At 37.1% G+C, this 24,825-nt stretch overlaps 1 protein-coding gene across 4 annotated transcripts; it reads right to left on the bottom strand.

The window, feature by feature from the left end:
* Positions 1-1,301: 1,301 nt before the first annotated feature.
* ptpn11a (protein tyrosine phosphatase non-receptor type 11a) lies at positions 1,302-24,627 on the bottom strand. Of its 4 annotated transcripts, XR_014921479.1 has the most exons (17): positions 24,138-24,627; positions 22,562-22,684; positions 19,068-19,262; positions 18,506-18,698; positions 17,690-17,809; positions 17,435-17,548; positions 16,199-16,295; positions 15,991-16,088; positions 15,640-15,801; positions 14,567-14,698; positions 14,208-14,362; positions 14,062-14,129; positions 12,770-12,921; positions 12,573-12,691; positions 12,380-12,486; positions 3,930-4,092; positions 3,589-3,844 (listed from the first exon to the last, which is right to left on the bottom strand). XR_014921479.1 is itself a non-coding variant. In XM_085464392.1 (16 exons), exons 1-15 carry the CDS (start codon positions 24,149-24,151, stop codon positions 12,417-12,419), a joined length of 1,812 nt encoding a protein of 603 aa, XP_085320518.1. In that variant the 5' UTR covers positions 24,152-24,627; the 3' UTR covers positions 1,302-1,452; positions 12,380-12,416. The 4 variants fall into 4 exon arrangements, 3 of the variants coding, with proteins under 3 accessions (XP_085320518.1, XP_085320517.1, XP_085320519.1); XM_085464392.1 differs by lacking the exons at positions 3,589-3,844; positions 3,930-4,092 and adding an exon at positions 1,302-1,452; XM_085464391.1 differs by lacking the exons at positions 3,589-3,844; positions 3,930-4,092 and adding an exon at positions 7,499-10,849.
* Between the last annotated feature and the right edge of the window lie 198 nt (positions 24,628-24,825).

Below are 24,825 nucleotides of genomic sequence, written 5' to 3'. Positions count from 1 at the left end.
GAGGAAAAGTTAAATGGATTGACTTATTATTATTTTTCTTGCTTGTAATTTTTTGTAACTAGTCACAGTTGAGCTAGTCAGTTTTATGGTGGGGTTTGAAATAAACCAGCCTCTCTTTACTAGAGGATGTGTCTTTTGATATTCAGGCTGTATTTTGATATTAGAAATATTAACCGCTTTTGCTGAATGCAGAAACATCACTTGACAGCATTCTTTGTCTTCATGTGGCTCACAAATGGGAACACTCACATTGGCTCCGAGAGCACGGTGACTGACTAATAAAGCCTGGGACTATTATGGTCTTCCACCAAGCTGATATTTACTTCGGGAGATTCTGAAAATATCCTTTCATCTACAGAAGCCTCTGAGGCAGAGGTTCCAACATGATTCTGTCACTTGCGTGTATTATTGCCACAACCCTCATTTTTCAGGATTTAGAGCTGGGGGGTTAAGTAAAACGTTAATCATAGTTTATCAGATAAATTCAAATACAATGCAGTTATCCTTAGTCAAAGTTAAATTTAGGAAGGTAGAGGAAAATTCAGAGGAATGAAAAACCTATGTCATTAAAAAAAAAGAGAAAGGAAAAGACAGAGAGCCATGGTTAATTACAAGTGACAGATAAATGCCAAATTCATGACCGGGCATGCTGAGAGCTTAAGGTCAGTGACGTGTGGACCCTGTGTGTTTGTGTGTCTGCGTGTGCGCTTATAACTGCCTGCCTACCCAGAATAAAACTGCATGTCTCTGTCTAGTAATGTCATTAATCACCTTTGGTAATAAACACAGTTGACGCCAGGCCCAGAAACTGTACAGTTTCTTGATGGTTTGCTCTATATGCCAGAATCCCTGTAAGTGTGTGTGTGTGTCTGCAGCACAGATGTCATAACCAATTAACAACTTAGTAGCAACATAAAATACCCCTAATGAATTGTATCTGGTAATGCACTGAATCCTGTGAATGTGTGGTTGCGATCTGAAAAGGTGTCTTGTAGCAGAACTCAAATTGTCCCGAAAGAGTAACATTATTTTTCATTAGGAATCAGGCAGTATGTCTCCCTCCATCACTGAGTGTTACACTGAAATACCTAGCGAGAAAGAGGGAGGGCAAAGAGGCAATTCATATAAAGAGAGATACAACTAGAAAAATTTAAACTGCAATAAGTGTTATTTTCTGTTTTTTGTTTGCCACTTTGAAGAAGCAGAATATATTGTGACATCACATTACTGGACCATTGTTCATGCATGTCTGATTTGTGTACGAATATACCATGTTGTGGCAGAGGTGTGATCTCTGGCTCTGCTGCAGGGGAGGGGTGATATGGCAGGCTCAAAAAGCAGGGCTGTGCAGGCTGCCAGGGACGCTGTGGACAATCCAGTAATCAAAATCTCCCATATTTAAATGACGCTGGGACCAGAGCAGGAGAGAGCTGGAGAGCTGTCCAACTGGAGCTGAAAAGTACCAGTAAAGTTTTACATTTACAATAAAAATTGCTTCACAAGCACATTCTGTCTAGTGTGTGGTGACTGGGGTTCACACATGTGTTTGAAAGTTATATTGTGGACGCTGGCCAGCCACTGAATGGTGAGCTCGTGTGTTGTAAAATGACACAGCCATACATATGAGCGAAATGAAAACCGTTCACTGAATGAAATGAAACTTTCCAAATTGGTAGCAGCAACTAGGGGTCATTGAGTCAATAATGCATGGCTAGAAGAAGGAAAAAAAGCATCTTGAAGAACATATATTAGATCATATATTTGTGTGATCACAGCACTGTCTTACTGGCTGGAAGAAGGAAAAACATTTGCTTAAACAACATTGGTACTCCTGTCTACTTTATTACAACACCTTTAATTGCTGTAGTTTCATAATGCTGTGCTACGTTTTGCACCTTACATGTGACAGTTATCTTGGCTGGAGCTACATAGTAGCATTGCTAGAATCAATGAAAATCATTGTGCTTTGTTAAAAAAAAAATCGTTTTTTTTAAAACAGCTTTTATGTTGCAACAGCAGGCTTTTGTTCCTCAGCTAACAATGTAAAGTATTTTAATATATAACAGCATTTCATTATATACGACTTTTACATTAAGACTTTTTGTCAAGGCAATGGCTAAATGTAAAAATGCTGTAGGGGCAGAAATAAGTAGAAGTATTTTTGGCTGCTCAGCTGTATGAAATGAAGAAAATAACATGTCTAGCATGTCTCATCTGGTCACAACAGCATGCTCTGAAGCTGTCATCCTGGCCTCGGGTCAGTGAGATGTCAGAGAAGCGTCTGGGTGAGCAAAGACACCCAGGAGCAAGGAGACAAGGAACTCTTTAAACAGATTAGGAACTAGGTGATTTATTATTTAGACTGTGTTTAATGAAGCACTTTTTAATTGTGTGTAATTTTACGCTAGACACTGCACTTCTTCTGATTCATCTGCAACACTGTGGAAACAAAGGGCAGCCTCTGGAGATGAAAAATTAAGCCTTACTGCAGTTCGTCTAGGTACCAGTTGAGGCTGGGTGCAAATGAGATTCAGTCCCCTCTAAACTTTCATGTTGAAATGTCTATCATTACAGGATTTAAAAAGCATTTTTATGACATGACATCAAACAAAATCTTAGCCTCTAAGGATAGTTTCCTTTATAACAACTCCAGGGCCAACACGTTGGATCAACTTTTTTATAACTCATCCACCTGGATAATTGAGTTATGGGCATTACCATATTGATTGACAGATGTTCCAATCCTAGTCATCATCTCTGAGGTCTCATCCACTACCAGGGGCAGATCTAAAGAAATTTTCTTAGGGTGGCATGGAAATCAAGTGGGGTGGCATAATTACACAAATGCAGGAGTTACATTCCGCATGGTTAAAGTACATCAAATGCAGTAAGTATAGACATGTTTAATATAAATATACTTTGTAACTGTAATATTTTCTTTAACCCACATAATTAAACATTTCAGTTACATAAAACATGCAAATTTTGATTTTATGTACTATATAGTCTATATAATAAATAAGTATGTAGTCCAGTAATTCTTAAAAATGTAGTAATCATATAACTCTTAGTACCATTAATGTTATTATTATTATTATTATTGCTGTTGTAGTTATCATTTGATCATTATTTACATTTCCAAAACACCATGTGCCAAACGATTCTTAGAATTACAATTTAAAAAAAAGTTCTGAAAATGGCCATAAGGCTCTTGTTCTTTCCTGGTTTGCACATCTCTGCAACATTGTTTGGAAGTCTGGTGGTGGAACACGGCACCAGCACTTTATCCTCTGAAGAACAGTGTCGACAAGTTTGCCCAATTGGTCAATATGTGTGTGTGTTTTCGGACTTTGAGGCCGCATTTAACTGCATCTCTTAGGGCTGTTTTGTAGCATGAGGCATCATGTCTGTTGTTACAAACTGGGCATTAGTAGAGTTGCAGTGACAGCTTCAGGTTCACATTGTTGGAATGATTCTGTTGATGGTTTTTGAACAGAACTTTTACGTACATACATTGGTGTAAAAAAGTGTTTCAGATCATTGAACAAATTTAAATATTAGACAATGATAACACAACTAAACACAAAATGCAGTTTCTAAATCAAAGTGTTTATTATTTATGTCAAGGTGCGTGGTGAGAACAGGACCCAAATGCAGGACTTTCCAATCAAAGACAGTGCGTTTGATTTACAGTGAGACATGTAAACAATCGTGAAACAGCTTTCAAAGAAGTGGTTTCCGTGAACGTGCTCCCAACTCCCGCTCCGTGGTGTGACAGGCAAACAACTCCAACACTTGATATTTACAAATGCTCCAATCCCATGACACACTCCTCTCCAAGTTCCTAACAAGACAAGGTGTAGAGATCAGTTTGGTGAACTCACAAAAACACACAGACTATTTCCACTCAGAACTGGGACTTCACTAACTCAGTAACTGAACGATCCAGCGTTGACTCAAGCTCAGTCAAACAGTTTAGCAACCACTTTGCGAAAGTGATCAGCAGCACCTGGAATCTAGATGGAAGACAGGTGTGGCTGGCTTCAGCGTGGGAAAGACCTTCTGGCCTGATGACGCCTATAAACTGGCACACTGGAAAACACACATAGACATAAAGGAGGAGCCAAAAAAAAAAAACAAAGAGAAACACACACACAAGCAGCAGATCGACTGGCGGAGACGATCACAATTTAGGAGGGAAAATCTAAACCTACATCGTATATAGTGAAAATAAAAATGAATATTTAGGGAAAGAGATTGAGAGATATGTCACTGTAAGACACTATATAAAAGTTACTAGACCAGTTCTAGGTTGCAGGAGTGGTGGAGCACAGCACAGTGAAGAGACCAGAACTGGAAACCTTTAAATGAAAAGCTGGCATAAAACAAAAAACATAAACTAAACAAAATCAGTGGGAGCTAAGTAGGTCACACTTAACTTTTCATAGTTCAAGATAGTTTTATAACTAAAACTATCAAACCCAACCTTGTTCCAGATTTTGCTGTCAAAAAATATTTGGCATGATGTCTTCATTCAGACTGAATTCATGTATTATTTTCTCCCTGTCTATTAGTGCCATCACATTGGATGAACTGGTGCGACTGATCCCAAAACTCAAACAAGTACGAGAGGGACTAAAGCTCTGTGATTTAGATGATGTGTGGGCACACCCTCATCAGATTTGCCAGTAGCTCTTAGATTTAAAGCATTTAAAACAAAAGGCAGAAAAGCAACAATAAAAGTTAAAACCTCAAGATGTTTTCCAACATTTTCGGACATCATTTTAGAGACAACCTTAAACATTACATAATACTTACCACTTTGTTAATTCTTGTTGATGGCTAACATGCAGCAGAGGATAATTTACACTTGGCACTGTCTTTATGGATCCTTAGTCCATTTTGCACCAATTTACAGTTGGCTCTACAATAGATGTGCCTGGTTCAACTTCCAGTCACAGCCGCGACAAATGTCCAACGCAGTTCATAGAAGCAGTGCCAAAGTCTTAAAACTATTAAAGTCTTGAGAAAATAGGTTCTCCAGAAAAGGCTTCACAGTCTGAAGTGTTTCTTTGGTAGAGTGGGGCTTCTGCTGCTGCTCTCTTCCTCTGCAGCCTCTCTCTTCACACCCTGTACAAACATCTTTAGAAACTGACAGAGCTCCGACATGATACCTCTGCCCTCTGAGCTGTCCGTGACTCTCCAGCGGTTTGTCATTTCACTTCTCTCTTCTGTGCGATAAATATATATATATCTTTTGCTGCTTTTTATTAACCAATCTTTCTTCACACAGTAAATTAAATAATTTGTGCATTACAGCTAAACTAAGCTTATTTTAACTGAGAATCAATTGCTAATGGGACCACAGAAGAAATATTTGCAGGAGGATGTTGGACATATGTCATGACCCAAAATTCAAAAGATTAAATAAGCTGATCAGGGCTTAACAGAAATTTTGTGCAAAAAAAATTGTGCAAAAAGTATTAAATCACCCTTCATTTCTTTATGTTTTGCTTCCAATGAGATAGACTGTTTTGACCTTTTTAAAATTGTCTAAAGTAATCTGCTCCTGTGACAGATTGGCGACCTGCCCTCCCATACTGTGATAGCTGGGATAGATGCTGAATTGAATACATACTTTTCAACAACTGTGAAATTGCTTTGTTGTTATTTTGGTTGGTACTCCTCAGTTAATATCACGCCCTCTCTCTATCTAAAAGCTGTTTTACTCATTAAGCACTGAGCTCATGTCAGCTTTATTAAGCCTTGCCCTCTGAGGTAAATGAGATTAGCCTAAAAAAGTCTATTTATAGCCTATACAATAATATTTAAGTCTTAAAGATCTCAAGAGGTTATGCCAATCATGCATTATACAACAAAAGGGGTTTGAGAGTTGATTGTGAGAGGCACATTTAACTCCAACAATAACATTTCTTTAACTGGTCACATTAAAATTGAAAAAGACACATTTTCTCTAATTACTATAAATGGAATCCATCTGTGCATGTTTCCAGCTGTGTGTTATGAGCATAAATCATGAAAACATGGACAAACTCTCTCTCACACACTGCAACAGATTACACCACATAACCAACCGTTTGTAACAGTGCCACTTACAGCGATAACAAAAACTATTCAGCTTTATTAACTTTGATACTTTATCCATCAGTTGTCAGCCGACACATTATTCTCATAATTCTCACATTCGGCTTGTTTCTTACGTTTCTTGTATTTTTGCACACCACTGTTGCTTGTGAAGCTTGCACAAAAGAATCTCACTTACGTGTGCTGTACCAGTGTACCAGTAATGTGACGTGACAATAAAAGTGATTTGATTTGACTTTAATAACTTAAATACTTCACTCATTCTTTGCAAACTAACACTTTGATGAACACTTGAAAATGTTTATTTTTTTTGCTCATCTGCTGACATTCGAGCTCCAGTTAGTTGCCGCTCCGCAACTTTTACTCTTCATCCATTATGTTTTCATAATTGACGGTTTAATGGCTTTTATGACTAAGGTACAACTTAATTTGCATTGCAGTTCCATTCATGTCACAATTAATCTGGTTCAGTTTAGAACAGTCTTGTCCACAACACCAACCCTGGAGTTATCAGCAGCAAATTTGATGCTTCAACTAGAGTATGGAGCTGGCATTGATGTTCATGCTTGATTACATAATTTCAACACATTTGGTAAACAGTGCAGTTATGTATACTAATTAAATATATGTGAAAAAATAGCAGTAAACTCTGGAGCAGAGAGTCTAGACAAAAAACTGCAGGTTCTCTAATGACTCCAAAATTGTCTCTCGCCACATCTTAGCCCAGCAACAGATTAGCAACCTATCCAGAGTGTTGATGAGGTGATGAGAGCTCACAAGCCCAGAATCCCAGTTGGTCACAACCAATAGCAAAGACCAGGAAGCTGAGAACAACAGCGTACTGTGTGAGAAACATGCAGGAAAGTCTGCACCAGCGTCCATAGCCCCCACGTTGATCCAGAAAAAGTCAAGCAGCATGTATGTATGGAAGAATCCTAGATGAATGCAGCATGAAGTCAATTTGAAGTAACTGAACATGTTTCTGCAGATTCACCTGTATTAGTGTTGCTTAGCATAACTTTGCAACAGTTTGTGTCATCCTCAAGGCTAAAACCTTTATGGTTCCAGCATGTGATGTCCATGTGATATTTTAATTTCCAGCTGACAATTAAGTAACCATTTATGCAGGCACTGCACTATTCTTGTGAACAAGTGTCAGCACCAAGACAAAACCTCTACATCAACATTAGTATACGATTAAACGTCCAAACAGGAAACAAAACAAACTTTAACTTTTAAAGCAGCTTCCCCTTTTTGCTTCTTACTTGGCCAACTCAAGTTTATCACACTTTTCAGTGCTTAAATTTCACCAAGCATATCAATTTGGACTATCAGTATAATTTTAGATTAATATTTCTCGCTAAAAAAAAAAAAAAAAAAGACAGACAATGACTTAATGAGGCATTTATCAGCCATTTATTGTTAATTAAGGAAGTTAACATGGTTAACTGCATTGAAAGTCATACAATAAACCTTTAAGCGTTGTGAGAGGTTCCTCCCCATGCCAGAGGAGGAAAGCTGCAGGAATATACATACAGTATATTTTATTGGCAAGTAGATATGTTTAAGTACATTCTCCTCTACCTGGAACTCATGTACAATTTAAAAAATAGACTTTGTTTGCATTGCGATCACCTTTTTTTTGTTTGTTTTTTTTGTTCAGGATGTTAAGGATGAAAGTATTCACATTTAAGTGTTATGGGTTCTTGAACGGCGGTGGAACTAAAGAGCACTGTTAAGTTGGTTTGTTTCTTTTTAATAGCTATCACATACACATAGACTCGCCTTCTATGCGTATGCCTATGTATCTAAATTGCTTACATGATAAATGGAAAGCAGTTTTATCATCTCAGGGAGAAAAAACAAAAACAAAAAAAACAAAGCCAAGAATGTAACTTAGAACAAGTATGGCCGTCAGCAGCCACAATGTCGCACGCGCACACACACACACACACACACACACACACACACACACACACACACACACATTCCACAAAACATTAAGCAGGTACAAAGTCAACCATTCAACGATAAAAACTGCATACAGTACACCACACTACAGAAGATCTCAGTCAGATGATGGCGTTTACACGGGAGATGTTCCAAAGAACACTTGCTGTGGAGCAGCCACATATTTGCAGAGTCCTCCAATGAGAGGAAGCAGCTCCCGGAAACACTGATGTCATGATTTTTTTTTTTTTTTTTTTTTTTTTTTTTTTTTAAAATCACAGAAAGAAGCTGTTCAGTCCAAAATCAGTGGTTACGGAGAACTATTCACAAGGCAAGCTGCTTCTTCCTTTTTCTCAAAAGGAGAGATTCTGAGTCAGCACTGTTACAGCAAGTTCAATCGCAAAACTGCAGTTTCTCAAGGCGTAGTGATGGTAAGCAAATGTGCAGAAACTGACAATGCTTGACAAAATACTGAGGCCACATGTTTGAAAAAAAGTGACTATCCTAATATTGAAGCTGATCGTGAAGATAAAGAAACAGTGACATTTAAGAAAATACATTTTCAATTCTTACTGTTAGCTGATAAGATTCCACTCTCATATCTGCACTTTGAATATAAAGCTGGCTTAGCATAAGGCTAGTCTGTATAAGCACAGTCAAGAATCGCTTCCACCATACGCTTCCTCAAGGTGATGTTAGTCATCCTTCGAGCACTGCACTATAGATGGCAATTTCAATCAGTCAGTCCACTGCCTTAGTCCAGACTTAAATCATCTCAGTAACTAACAGATGAACAGCCATTAAATTTGGTGCTAATCTTGAATGCAAGGTACATTCAAGTTTCCCTGAGGATACTCATGTAGTGCCATTATGAGATCAAATTGGTGAATATCTACAAAAGTGATGACATCTTTAAAAACCCTTTTTTTATTTTGCATGCGATGCCAAATGGTAAATATTAGTAAGTTACATGATAACAATACAATTTTCATATACCCGGCTGGGCCTAAGGAGGACCTGATAGCTGCTCCATGCAGACTCTACAATAAACATCACAAGTTACGTAAAAGTGAACAAACCAAAAAGAATACGGGTCAATTTGAACCAGGTGTCTATTACTATTATCTGAGAATAAAGAGCACCCAGACATTAGCAGATATAGAAAAAGTAACACAAGTACTTTTCATAAGTCCAATGTGTAACTTAAAATCAGCATGGTTTCATGGATTTGATAGAACGAAAGTACGTTTCTTTACAGATAATTTAGAATAGTGATGTCATTAAACATGTATACAAATACTATTAATCCAAATATTTGTTTTATTGATTTACCTTTAAGTAGATTTAATATAGCCGTTCCCTCGTTTTCAGTCTCTAAGCAAAACTAAGCTAAACAAATAGCTACTAGCTATAGCTTCATAGTTTACAGATGTGAGAGTGGGATCCATCGTATTATCTGGAGTAAATGATTGTTTTTCTCCAAAATGTCAAAGTATTCCAATAAAACTGTTCACTTTGATTGACACACAAAAGAAAGACCAGAAAATACTCTCCTATAAAATGTGTGAATGTTTGTTTGTGTGTATAAGCTCCTGAATCCAACTGACCACAACCATAACAATTTATCTACTACCAAAACTGATGTGTGATTACTTCCTAGAACAAACTTTTAAACTTAAGTACATGTGGTGTTCAAAATAGGCAATGGTATATAAAGGCATTTATCTTTAACAAGAAAAGAATAATAAAAAAAGGGAAAATGCACTTACAAAAAAAAAGGGGGGGAAAAAAAAAAAAAAAAGAGACATCTTTTTGGCAGCCATCAGCATATGGCAATGCCTGCAAATGACATACAGAGACTCCCCTGAAGTCCTAATATGTCAACATCCTGACTTTGCAACATAAGTGCATAGCTTCAGGAAACTCCTCCCAAAAATCCAGATTCATAAATCCACCAGATGAATCAAGGCTTAACTGAAACTAATGCTGCCAATTCAAAGTGCAGCATTAAGGACATTCGGCTTGAGCTCTGGAATGATTAACCAACACTGTTAATCCTAATGAAAGCGTACTAAACTCGTGAACTAGGAGACAAAGAAGTTAATTACACTCCCAAGAACCTGAATTTTTGTTTCTCTTTGAGGTGTTTTTGCCACAGAAAAATTAATTTGTGTAGTTACAAATCAACAGTAAAAACCACTGGAAGTTTTTCCCCCACTTTTGTTGAGCCCAAAGACTGTATAACTAGGTGCAAAATGTGAATAAAATTGTGTGTGGGTTTGGCACAGGCCTTTTTCAGTAAACTCTTCACTTCCATCTACAAACGATCAATTTCACTTTCCTTTGGTTAATTAAAAAAAAAAAAAAAAATTACACAGAAGAATGAGAGATGAGCAAAGATTAGTTAGGTTCTTTTCCCTCTGAGGAGGGTGCTCGCTGTTGGCAGCCCTTTTTGCAGTGAGATTTACAAAGCCTAAACCCAAACTGTGGTTTAGTAGTAGATTTAGCATGTTAGGCTTCTCAAAGGCTCTTCTGACGATCACAGTGGTTTAGAATTCAACTAGAGGGAAATTGTTCACTTAAGAATAAGCAAGAACAGGAGGGGAACCCCAGTTTCTGGTCTCCCTCGTATCTTGTGTGTGTGTGTGTGTGTGTGTGTGTGTGTGTGTGTGTGTGTGTGTGTGTGTGTGTGTGTGTGTGTTCTTGTTTTCTTTCCCCCATTGTTCCATATCATTATGGTCAAGTCTCAGGCTTCAAGGTGTGGCTGGCGAAAAAACTGTCAGGTATCAAGATCCTAAAAAGAAAAAAACAAACAAACTTGATTTAATTTGATTGTCTGGATGCAATACTGGTCTGTGTTAGATAGGGGTGGGGTGGAGGGTGGGGGGTGGGGGGGGTGCAAGATGTTATTTATGCACTGAGGATTATTTACATGCATTGTGACAAACTGGCAATTTTCAGTTGTAGCATTTTCATATCAGCACAATCCTGAGGTGAAACATTGGATGGCACTGCTTAAACATTGCTTCTTTTCTCTAGTCAGATATATCAGTCAGTTAAACTAATTATTTGCATTTTAACTCTTAAATGACTGAAAGGGAACACTTAAACATTGAAAATGTACAACTTGTTATTGTTTCATAGGAAACGTGTAGGATCATTTATGCTTCAAGGAAATATTTATGTTTTGAACATTACATACTTTAATTCTATTGCAATTTTCCACTAATCACTGCATTGTAATCCCACTGACAAAAGTCACTTGAATGAATGATGAAAAAATTTCTCCTACTGAAAACACTCCTTCCAGGTAAAGTGAATGAATTTTCTTACCTGGAATATTAAACCTGCATCAAGATTAAATTGTAATGTCGTAGTTTTGATGCAGTAGTGATTGGTTAACAGACTAGAACACGATTCAGAGATATCCTGAATTACATGTGGTTTAACAACTGAAAAAACAGAGCAGCAGGGGACACCATGAACAAACCTACAGTTTTCAACAACATTTTGACAAAGCCTATAGCTCAGTTATCCAAAAGCCTTTATCTCTAGGACTGATCTCTGTGAGGACGAACAAGTTGTTAAGTTTTCAGAGGAAGGTGCAGGTTTCTAAAAATGGAATAAAGATCTTGTGGAATGTCTTTGTGCTTAAAATGATTTAAAAACATAGTTAAGAGCATTAGAACAATTAGGTACAGATAACAGAAACAGTGTAGGTATGAGAAAGATAAATGACCCCACTTAATAACTTGATTGCTTGACATTTAATGTACTAACAGTAGGTATGAAAAAATGCAGGAAAGAAAAGAAAAAAAGGACTGGCACTTTTCATCTTCCAAATAAGGAAACAGATTACAAGTCTTTAGCAGAAATGGTCAGAGATGTTACATGGATATTTGAGGTGTGCTTACTTAATCACAATGTCAGCTCATGCATTAAGTGACAATAATAATAATAATAATAATAATTTAAAAAATGTTTTCCATTATTATAATTTAAATTTCCCTTCAGTAAATTTAGCCTTCTTCTCAGCTATATATAAACTACAAAAGATTAGAACACAATATTTAATTTTTTTTTAGGTAATCTAAAAAGGTAAAAGTTAATCAAAGCTAGTTTTGTTGTTTTCTCCTTAATTAACAATAACTCTGTATTTAATGCTATAAAGACTGACCTTTATTGTTTTAACTACTGTAGACAACTGTCTTTTTCTAATTCCTTCTCTTTGACAAGCAGAACTGGTTGTATTTTTGTTTTTTAGATCAGCTTCCTCTCATTTAAAGCTATGACAGTTCTCTCCGTATGTTCTTCATGGATTTACCTGGAGCTGATAGAGCACTGGTATCAAAAGGTGAATCTCATCTGAAGCTCTTCTGTTGCTGCATCAGCCCCACATTTTCATACACCCTGGAGCTGTCCTCCCTCATCCTGACAACAAATACAAATCAACAAGAAACTGTCAATGCTTTCTTTACAAGGGTTTAAATGCCACAGGTCATTTAAGAGGCACTTACTCTGTGCAGGTGGGAGTAGGAATAGGAGTGCAAGGAGGCAGAGGGCTCTGCTCTCCTCCAGTCAGGTCAGACAAAGAGTACTTAATGTTTGTGTACTCACGTCCCTTAATCTTACTTTTCTGTGGAGGAGAAAGCAGATGAATGGTATAAGTGTGAGTAGAAGTGAGGTGAAAAATAAAAAACAAAGTGCTGCGTACCTGCTCTTCTTCTATGCGCCTCTGCAATGTTTCTATGTAGTGCTGTACAGCCATGTAGATGAATCTGTATTGTGCCTCAGTCTGCACCATCCCAGAACGCTGAGAACGAACCATCTGTATGGTCTTCGGCACATCAATGTCACAGTCCACTCCTGCACCAGGAAAAATAAATAAATAATTTAACAAATTTAATGCATTTTGCATAGTCAAAAATAGACTCCAGACTGCAGTCCAGATCTTGTCCCAAACACCATTCTTTATAGAGTTTATAAGTCAGGGAAACCAAATATGCACATTTTTGTTGATGACAATGTAATAGCGTAATCTTCAAACAGCTGGTCACTTTTTCAAGAGAACCTGGAAAAGCGCTTCGACGTATTTGAAAATATGAGACATAACAGTCCCCTTATCTCTCAAGGTATCAGCTGACCAGGCACTCATGACATCCAGGCATGAGTGCAGAAACATTTGGACTACATTCTCCAGAAATGATCAAATTATATATATTTTTAATGAAACAACTCGGCAAGCAAAAGGGGAGATACAAGTACTCTGTGGGATTGCATCAGGAAGGTTCATCTCGCATAAAACTCTGCTAATATCAAATATGAGGAGCTACCTGCTGTAGCAACCCTTTGTGACAAGGGAGCAACAAAGCTTAGATTATTTATTCTAAACATCAGTTGTCTCTTATAAGTTTTTGAAGTCTAGTAGAATTTTAAAAACAAAACAAAAAACATGTAATCTGTGTGTGTTTTTTCTTGGATAAGCAGAGAGTTATGTAGACGTGTATAAGACATCATCCTCACACGTCTAGACTGCTGAGTGTTCGTTTCAAGTACTGGCAAGAAACTGGCAAGTATGCAAGCACAAACTGTGTAGTTGCTATTAAGAAGCAACCAATGAAAGAACTGGCCCTAGGCCAAAGTAAGTTTTGACTAGATCAGTGTTAGCCCTAGCCCCTGACTGTGACAGAGGTTAAGGTTGACAGATAAAATAAATTCATGATACAGTGCAGGACAGGTACCATTAAATTAAATACAAAGTTATTTAATTATTTCACCAAATATATATCTGTCCTCACAATCACACTTAAAATGCTCAGACTCAGAGCAGACATTAATATGTATGCAGCCTGGAACAAAAATCAATTTTGGGGAAAAAAAAAAAAAAAAAAAAAAAGAAAAAGAAAGAAAAAGAAATGCATTTACAGACTAAGAAAATATGCAGAAGAAAATATGGAGAATTGTGAGCTTGGTGCTACAGTGGCCACAGAGTGCATGTGTACTCACCTTTTTCTCTGATCACATCTATTAGGATGTCAATCACTATAAAGGTTCCTGTCCGCCCAATCCCTGCACTGAAAAACAAGACTTTGAATAACCATATCTCTTTCATTATCAATGATAAAGTGTTCTGACTGTGGAATTTGAGGTACCTGCAATGTACCGTTATTGGCCCAGCATCCAATATGCTCTCCTGTTTAAGGTTGACCTCTTCTAAGAAGTCAAGTACACCACCTGGGTCAGTGGGGACTCCATGATCTGGCCAGGCCCTAAAGTGGTACTGCCAAACTGTACGTTCTGTGTTGCCCTGAAAAACAACAACAAAAAACAAAGAGTCCATAATCAAAGGGGTTCATGGGATTTGAACAGGTTTTAAATCTGTCATCTTTAGTAATTTTTGGCATTTATTGCAGTGAACTTCAATGATGGATAACAACTTTTTTTTTTTTTTTTTCAAAGAATCATCATGTTAGATTTGCACAGTATATTTTCATACAAACAAACAACTCACCTGTCCAACTTTGGAAAGTTTCAGTTCTCTTAAGATGTAGTCATGTGCAGACGTCTCTCTGACATTGCGAACACGCATAGCCCCATACTCCTTCAGCGCTGACACGTCTGGCCAGTATTTCACACACTTACTCTGTTGAAACACAATCACATAGTTACACATTACATATTCATCAGTAGTAGTAGTAGAACATTTGAAGTTCCTGTGAATGTCGATATTTTCTGTAAATATGTTAAACACATTTTAATTTTTTTAAAGGAAACATACATGCATACATACATGGAAATTTCACATACTAGAAGTTACTGCTAATATTAGCTAAGATAGCTAGTTATCAGGAAGTTGACTATTTTTGTTTTTTTACTTTTTCCACACTATATCCTTTACTTTGAACTTTTGTATAAAATTTTGAAGTTTTGTAGTTTTTCTTTTTGTATTTGTACATTTTTCTTATTGTGGTTCTAATTGTATTATACTCAACTTTTTGCATGGCATTCTATTCTGTTGTTCCCTTTGGTGCATCTTTATTTTATTTTGTTTACTGTGCTCTATATTCTAATTTTATATTTAACTTATTGAGTCGTTTTACTGTCAAGATATTTTCTCATGGGTTGTGTATGACATTTTGGCTGCTGTAAAAGGATTTTCCAACTTTTGGGATGGCATCTATCTTGTTTTATCTTAAACACGTCAATTTAGGAGCGTTGATAGTGTCTCACAGAAGTTCTTTACCTTTGTTTTTTTTTGGGGGGGGGGGTTGTTTTTTTTTTTTTAAAGACACTGGGAACTTTTAAGTATATTTTCTAAACATGCAGGGTTAAAGTTGTGATCAGTGCATTTCAGCTTGAACCATGATAAACCTGTCATGCAGTTTTGGTGCTTTAACTTTAAAGGTAGTTTCAAACTGTTAACAAATTAATAAACATTACTAATTAACTTCTTTTTATTTAATAAAATACTAACTCAAGCTTAATGACCTAACAGTTTAGAATTTGTTAACAATGGTGTTTATCCCTGACAATCAACCATATTGTCTGCTTAGATTAATTATTTTAAGAATTTGAGCAGCTTACCTTCCCTCTTTCTACCTCTTTGGTGGTCATGACGATGACTCGAGAGTCCTCCTGAAAAACCATCCTCCAGAAGTCACTGATGGTGTTATGTAGACAGCCCTGAGTGGCAATGTAGCTCTTCTTCACCTTGGTGCCTTGATTACACTTTGAGTCCAAATCCGGCTGCATAAACACACATAAGCATGACACAGTCAGCAACTGAGAAATACAGCAAACAAGAACACAAACTGACTGATCACACAGGCTGATGAATAGCGGCGTGAGTGAAAGTTGACATATGAAGCCATCTACATACTATCACATACATATGCAGTGTGTGCAATGTGTGTCCCAAAGATGACATGAGTTTACCATGACAGTGGATACTACCATGATGATATTGGCGTTGATATAGTCAGAGCCTGGCTCATCTGGGTCCCCGTCTTTCAGCACCACGCGTGTGTGGTCGACTGGAAATGGAAATAAAATCAGTAGTTAGTTGCCTCAAAAATCCCTTCAGGAGGTCCTTGAGCAGTTAAACTGGAGGGTTTTTATAGACAAAAATGAGTGATTTTCTTACAAGGCAGAATGTTCTTGTATCGGTTCTTGTTTTTGTTCTCTGGTCTCTGGCCCTCTTTGCGACTGTAGAGCAACTTGCACTCTTGTTGCTGTAAGGTCTGAATAGGAAAAAAAGAGGAGAGTCACATTTTAAAATGCCATTTCCAACCAAGATTTCTAAAATTTTTAATCACACTTTATCCAGAGATGGTTTTCTGGGGGAAATAACCCAGTAAATGAGGAGTTTCTGAAATACTCTGACATCAACAATCATGCCACATTATGTTAGGTGTCAAGTTATTTGTTAGCCTTAGCAGGCAAGCTGAAGTTAGCCGACACTAGGCATATTTGTTGAGTGAAGCCTTGCGAACACGAGATTTGGCCTTCAGGAGAAAATTATTGTCAACATTAACAGGAAATTCAATACATAGCAAGACTCAAACCCTTAACCTATCGCTCTTCTGGTTAATGTTAGTGAATACAACTATCGCTGATGCAGACAAATCACAAGAAATCGTATATAAACAAATACTATCTTGAGTAGAAAAGGTCAGCTAATTCCAAAGTCTGCCATTTTCAAATTACTTTATTAGCTTACATTACTGTATGTTGCCAGTACAGGCATAAGGTTGCAACTAACTGCAATTTGCTTGCTAACATTATTCCTCCTGAAATCATGTACGGTACGTAGAAAAGCTAATTCGCTAGCTTGCTAAATTATTTCACTGGCTACTGTGATCCATGACACTAATTTACAGTTAATGTCCAACACTATTAATTTTAGTCAGCTGTCAATTTTATAATTAGGGCTCCACGGTGATCCTTATCACAATTATTTGGTTAAATATTAAGATCACAATTACCTATGATTATTCATTGATTATAGTGACACCAAAAAAAATTTATCATGTAAACAGAACCCGGTTTTCACTAACTTCACCTAATTTATGGTTATAAATTTATCTTTGCAGACAAATAATGAAGTCTTTCACTTCATTCACTATAACTCCATGTCTATGCAAGTATGAGGCTTCACAATGGCATAAAAATGCTACAGAAGCTATGTCCATATTTTAAACTGTCTGCACATAAAATAGATATGCATGAAAGCATGAGCAACAGGAGGCAGTTCACTTCACATCCATGTGTTGTTTTTCTTGTGTAATAAAGTTATGACTATTTACTTTCATTTTTAAAGATGTCGATAATACAAAAGTACACGAATAATAAAAATTAACACAAACGTAGGACCACTCACCTCAAATTCTTCCCAGAATCCCTGTTTGACCTTGTCTGTTGCCTCCGCTAGTTTGCTAAGCTCCCTAACTCGACTCTCAATCTCTGCTGCGTTAATACGGGTAGTGTTCAGAGGCTGCAAAGACCAAGAGTCAGAAGAGAAACAAATCAGGAAATGTTTCCAATGTTTCTCTTCCTTTACAACTGAACAGATTCTGAGGCAGGTAATATAGGCACAAATGCTTGGGAACACATGGCTACAGGAGATGGGTCAAACCTGTTTAAGCTGAAGCACAGTGCCCAGAGTTTCAACCATAGGGTTCTTCTTGTAGTGCTCTACCAAGTCTGTGAGGGAGTCAAACTTCTCCCCTCCACCCACATCATACTTCAGGTCATGCTGAGCAAAAGGACACAGGTACATCAGCAATATAATTAAAAACAGACTAGCCTTATGTTACCAGAATCAAGATACAGATGTCTTTTGTATACAACCAATTCATATCTATGTATACAGTCCTCAAGACCTAGGTGAAATTTTACAAGGTATGTTAATTGACTGAATATCTTGTCTTAAAATACTGAGATGTTGTTGCTTTCAGTAATGTGCAAAAACTCTATATTATAGAAAATGAGTGACTGCAACACAACTTCTAGCTTATCCACCTTGGGTAGCAGCAGCTATACCACTGGGTATTATTAAAAAGTATTTTCTAAGAAAGCACTCTGCTTCTGAACTCGAAATTTTCATTACAAAAAAGAAAAAATCTAGGTAATCCATGTCATGATTTTGAAGAGGCAACTAAGTAATACTGAGTAATGCCACAACACCAGTCTGGCCTGTTAACCAGCCAAAAGTTAAGAATAATTAAGGGCCAGGGCTAGCTGGTTAGCAAGGCTTTTAAAAAAAAAAAAAAAGTCAACAAATAAATCTGCTACCCTTGGAAAGATGGAAAAGGATAAACTAAATTTCTAAATATACTTGGGTGGCTGCTGGTATACCTGCATGCTACATGATGCACAGAATTCAGACAAACTAAGAGGCAGAGTTTAGGTGTGGAAAACACACGGAGTGTGTACAAAATCTGGATCTTACCTGGCAGCGGATCATGACATGAGTGACTTTAGGTTTACTGTCACTGCTGTCTGTTTTGTCATCTCCAGTACGGACCGATAGAACAAAATCTCCCGGATGGCTCTGGCTCTCCCTCACCAGGAAACTGCCATTCTTGCCTTTCTCAGTGAGCAACTTCTCAGCCTCCCTGCCCGACAGGTGTCCGTGGAACCATCTGCAATGGGAAAATATGAAGGTAGTAGAATATATCACGTAACAGAGATGTGCTCTCATATTATGTAAACTGCAAGATCTGCCTTAGTTAACTTGAAGCAAGCACAGCTTATCAAAGATAAAAGACATAACATTAAAATCTGAAGCTTATAGTTCTTACTTACTGTTTAAGTGTGAATTGAACTGGCAACTATAGTGTTATCAAATAGTTTAAAAAATAAAAAAACAACACCTGTGTCCAAAATGGTCTTATGTAAATTTAATATACAAAATATACAAGGTGTTCAGAAATTATTGACAACTCATTTGGAGTTTGTTTTTTTTAGAACTTTTCTGCCACAAAAAATATTACATGAACATTAACACTTACCTCTCTGAGGTGGGATCTGCACAGTTGAGTGGATACTTCAGCTCAATAACATCACCGTTTTTCTCTTTCAGTTGTCCATGATGTTCCATGTAATACTGCACCAGCTCTGCAAGTGTGGCAAACTTCTCCCCGCCATAAAGGTCATAGTAATCTCCTGTGTTCTGGATCTTAATATGGGTGACTGCTCCATTTCGCCTGCAGAACAGCACAAACATTTATGTTACTATCACATGAAAGATCATCATCAGGTTACAAATGTAGGAACAACTGGCCTATGATCCATTTTTTCCTCATATTTTGAGCTCAGATACAAGCTAAACAGCCAAAATATTATGTTACATATTATAAGTCATAAAATTTGCAGAATTTTTCAGCGTGTTTTTCTCTAATTATTTTAGTTCTACCACCATGTTCTGTCCATTTTTGTACACACAAAACTGGTCTGTTTTTCACTCTTCACTGCCCTCTTCTGTCTTCAATTATATGACTGAATATTTTATTTTAAAAAATAGCTTTAATAATCAGTTTTGGGGAAAGGGTTAGGGAGGGTTAAAAAATAAAATAAAAATGAGCACCATTAGCTCCAGTTATGTGAAAAGAAAACATAACTGGAGCTAATGGTGAGTTATGCCACAACAAGCTGATGGAGGACTTCCATGACGCACTCAGCACCTTACTCATCACTCACTACTACTGCATTCAAATCATTACTAATTACTAAACTCTTAATCTTTCTCCCATATGTGTCTTTTGTTCCATTTCCCTCTGCACTCTTCTCTTTCCCCTCACTCACAAATGATCGTGGCAGGTGGATGTTTTCACCCTACAATATAAAATGCCATGAGGTAGGTGTTCTTGTGAATTGGCACTAGATAAATGAAATTGAATTCATTTAATTTAATTTGAATTAATTTAATTTTAAAAAATGTATAAACAGAAGATGATTACTTTGCAAAAAGTTGCAGACAGGATATAAACTGCCTCTTAGCTCTTGAATCACAGAAGTTACATTAAGCTGTAACTTGATAACAAACAGGATGAACCTACAAATGACAGTGTTGTGAGTGTCAGCTTTAAGAGGAGATGGCGTCATGAAAGTACAGAAAGCTATAGGCAATCAATCTGACCATGATTAATCCCCAAGATTAAGATGTTCACAGTATTTCTCACTTGTGAAAATTAGTTCTTTTGATCTGACAAAACAAGATTTTATGACATTTTTCAGATGAAGTAATTCATTGGATCTCAATCAATCAGGACATTAGGTGATAATGAAAACTACTCTATGGAGGTACTCTGTGCCTCCAGCTTTCGTCTTTCAAACAGAACACAAAATTTTATACTGTCACCAACTTTAGGAAACTGTTACAGGCACGACATTATATTACCGGTAACTGAACTGAAACAACCCTTAGGTTTGTTTCTGTTCCAGCCCTTCTGATGCAGAGCGAGAAATGATACAAAATTAGCAAAGTGATAATCAGTTTAACACTGTGTAACATGTACCACTAACACCATAGGTATCATTTCTATTGGCATATGTTTTTTGGTGATACAAACCAGACTAACTGTTGAGTAATTATAGGTGACTGCCATCAACACAGAAAATAGAAAAAAGGAGAACTTGTGTCAGATATGCGGCTCAATAACTGTCAGTGACTTAGTTTAAAATAAATAAATAAATAAAAAAAAATTTTTTTAAAAGGACAAGACACGCTGATTTAAACTAGCGTCCTTGTGGAAATGTCAGTTTCCACACGAGAAGCATGATTTGTTTTGTTTCCATAGGAAGTAAATATGGTGCAAGATGAGAGACCGTAGAGATGAAATATGTGGCTGTTTCAAAAATAACACTGGCTACATCAGCCAAACTGACTTAATGATACTTTATCTTGAAATAGAATTTATGACTTGACAGGCCTCAAGAGAAAAATACAAAGTTGTTTGGGTTTTTTGCATCAGCAAACACTGGTCTTGCCTTCTTCAGATAATACTGGATTTCTCACTATCGTCCAAAATTGTAAAGGAAAGACAACAATTTAATAGTCCAATTATGCTGCAAGGGACAGAACATAAAGAACTAATACAGACATATTGTATCATGTTATTACTTAAACAATTCCCTCTTCACACACCAAGCAAAGCTATTACTCTTTTCCAGTCATGTTTGTGTCCACCTGTTAAATATAAGTCTAATATTTACTCTCAGGCTTGCTCTGCACCAGCTCCTAAGTGAACCATCTGGCCATTAAGCTGCTAGATGTAGATGTGCTAGTTTCCAACTTTGACTGCTTGTTAGTTTAGTGCTGGGTACCTAATGTGCTGCAGGGGTTTATCTGTGCTTGTTCACTCAAAACACCTGCCTGCTGCTCCTGGAAACGAATGTGATGTGGGCAGAGCGTGGAAAACAGACAATTATACTGAATAGACTAAAACATCCTACAGAACTGAGGGATAATTCTCTGTGGATTTATCAAAACCTAATTCAAGTTCCACAGTCTTTTGACTAACTGTTACTGCTGAAATACTGATTAGTCCAATAGATTAGTCAAATAGAACCACGAATGTGGTTCTATTTGAAAGCAAAGTAGGTAGGACAATTTTGCTGTGAAACTACACTGTCCTACAAAAAGTGTGTCTTAAATCTTGCTTTATGCAGATCATAAAACAGAAGAATCCAGTAAATTATTTCACTCTTGCAAAATTTTAGTTTAAAAAAAAAAAAAAAGAGAATAAAGAGAAAGAGATAATAAAAAGAGATAATATATGTAAAGTGAAAATTAAACGATTTGTTGCTCATTCAATCCATTTATATTTTCTCTTCCAGTCGAAGGGATAATGCTGTATAACTCCTGTTTTTTGAAAGTCCTTCAGCATCTGTGACCAAGCCACAAAAAAAAAATTAAAAAAAATATTAGGAAAAACCTAAAGGCTGGCAATACTGAAATGTCCAACCATTCAAAATTTACTTTGATCACCTTAACAGAGCTCATAGTCTTTCTCAAGTTGATTTGTAAAAATTATTTATAAAGTGCAAAAGCACATTTTATTAAAACAGCAGAACAATCACAGTTCATCCATTGCTTCCTGTATTGTAATGGTTTTTAAAACTCTTAATGCACACCACAGGGATAGCCAAAATATCAAAGCAAACCTCTGTAAAGTTGACTCTGACAGTCAACTTTGTATGTTCCTTGTTTCCTTACTTGTTTCACAAGCAAGAATGTTTTGTTTTATTTTTATTTTAATCTAACTTGTAAAAGGGTAATGCAAAACAATTCTTCTGTTATAAAGTCAAAGAAAGGCATCCAGATCATTAAAAGGGAGGGGAAAAAAAACAAAAAAACAAAACAAAACATTGGATCAGCAGACAGATTATTCAATGTCCAAATGTTTGCTCCAGTAACACTGTTTAGTTTTCACAATCCCACAGTACACTAGGGATGCACCTCTGGAGTATGGTGCTTTGTACAAACATGTGTAACGTCACTTACCGTACTGAGAGCGTGAAGTCTCCTGGATTGCTTTTACTGGGTCTGGCTAAAAAGCTCCCGTCCACTCCACGAGTCAGCAGGAGGTTTTCAGCCTCCACACCTGTGATGTTGGGGTGAAACCACCTAAAAGAGGACAAGTAAAATAACAATTTAGACTTACTGTTAAGTACATGCATTTCATTTTTACTCATTATATAGTGCATTGTGTGAACTTTTTGCCAAAAATCCATACATTGCACAACAACAACATGACATAACTCAGAGTGGATGGTCAATTATAGTACTAAGAGGTGTTCAAAATTATGAATTAACTGCTTAAAACTTGATTATTTGCAATTTTCAATCCACTATTCAGAGACAGTATTATCAAAGTTCTTCTAAAAGCATGTAGTTTCATCTCCACTCACTTATCTGGGCATTTTGAAGTATCAATCAAGTTTAATTTTAATGCTCACCTGGACATGAAAGTTAAATCTGATTAAAACAGCTTAAATGTGTCAATGACTTACACATTAATGAGGATTTCAAAAGGCCACTGGGGAAGTTATACTCCAATCACCATCCTTGCTGTTAAAAATTTCTTGCCTAGATTTCAATAAAGGATTCCTTTGAGAGTCTTGTCTCTCTCTTATAATGTTTCTGGTATTATTGCACAGGATGCTTGCTGACAATGAGACTCATTTGGAACCAAGGGTAAAAAAGAGCCACACTGTCTCTGTCTTTCTTCACTTCCTCTCTATCCAACTCTGTATATTCCAGTAAAGACATTCAGAGGCTGACTGCGCTCTTTCTACAAGTTGCCACCCTGCACTCCCCCGAAAAGACTGCCTGCCTGTTTCACTCATGCGTCCATTGTGGTCATCTCCTGCCTCTGCCTCCCTGTGAATATTATTTTCATCTTTTGCCTCTCGTCTGTACAAGAAGTCTGTGTTCTGTGCACCATCTATGTGAAATATATTTATTCCACTCGCTAACGATGACTTTTTAACGCGTTACATTTATTACCTAAGGAATTTAATTTACTTAAAATGTTGAAACTGCTATGACTTCTTCCTACTCTGCACATATCTACAACGTCAAAGTACTTCATTTCCGTTATTCTGATGCACTCCTGCTGTTTTCCCGTTTTCTCGTTAAAATGACTCGTTAATTTTTGTACCAATATGGGGTGTCTTATGCTCAGTTATTTGTAAATACAGCTGGTTTGACTTGGACAGCAGCTCAAACCATAACAAATCAATCCAGCAAGATGCATCTGTTAACAGCAGCTGTAGCAGAGTTGGTTAACTTGAACTTTATCTATTAGTAACTACAGTTTGTGGACAGCTTAGCTTTGTATGTTCTGTACAAATGTTACAGCGCTGTTTACTTAACAAGTTGAGACTGCCTTAAGTTGCCGGTGTAACGCTAAATGAAGCAGCCCTACACCACCTATTTCTGTCTATGTCCAGAAACGTCGGAACTCTCATTGACTGTCTACCGACATACCAAGATCCAAACAGCTGAGTTCACTTAAAGTTAGCAGACTCAGCTAGCATTATCAGCAGACATTGTTTTCCAGACAGCCCCCGCTTACCTCCGAGATGTCATTTTTTTTCGTTCCTCACTTCCTCGCTGGCAGTTAGCAGTAGCTTTAATTAGCTGGCTAACGTTTCCCACCGTTAAAGCTTCAGTTACAGTATAAAGTGCTTCATTGGTTCACATCCGGTCAAAACGGGCACCTTAAATGTAGTTAAGCATCGACACCAATTTTTTTTATAGCGCCCGTTACAAAAAAAATGTCTCTAGGCCTCGGCCCCGGAGACTTCACAGCAAGTCGATTATTGGACGTCACCAAACCTGCGACAAAACAGAGGGTGTAATGGATTTTTTCACCCTGGGCGTCCGTTTCTCGTGGTCGCTTTAACCCGCTTAAATAAAAGCTACAGATCTCAGTCCGTCTGGTAAACGGCGTCAGATAAATTAAAGAGCCAGATCACTTTCACTCAGCGCATGCTCTTTAAAGGTTTTTTTACGATACAGCGGCGAAAGCGGTAAACGACGAAGAACGTCTGCGAAGGCTTCTCGAACAGTTCGTTGACTGTCTGTACTCACGGCAAAGGGAGATAAATTACATTTCATATGTTATTTGTGACGTAATTAGATGCGCTACCATTTTAAAAATGATATTATTAAACTTTCGTAATGTTTTGTTGTGGCGTCTAGGGTTATTAGAAACGCGTAGAAATAAATACAGATAAAAAAAATTAGTATAACAATTTCTT

The sequence above is a fragment of the Copadichromis virginalis genome, linkage group LG7, assembly GCF_057382275.1.
Source record: "Copadichromis virginalis isolate Kocher_CV1m ecotype Utaka linkage group LG7, C_Virginalis_male_GT1.1, whole genome shotgun sequence".
NCBI lineage: Eukaryota > Metazoa > Chordata > Actinopteri > Cichliformes > Cichlidae > Copadichromis > Copadichromis virginalis.
Note: the sequence above shows the minus strand (reverse complement) of the source record. Positions and strands in the feature narration are given on the sequence as shown.

Excerpts from the sequence above, each read along its gene's own strand:
- ptpn11a (XM_085464392.1), bottom strand. Across the intron at positions 19,263-22,561 it reads GACTTCACGCTCTCAGTACG|GCGAAATGGAGCAGTCACCC; the intron begins GTAAGTGACGTT and ends GCTGTTCTGCAG. Across the intron at positions 16,296-17,434 it reads GATTCTGGGAAGAATTTGAG|ACCTTACAGCAACAAGAGTG; the intron begins GTGAGTGGTCCT and ends TTTCCTATTCAG.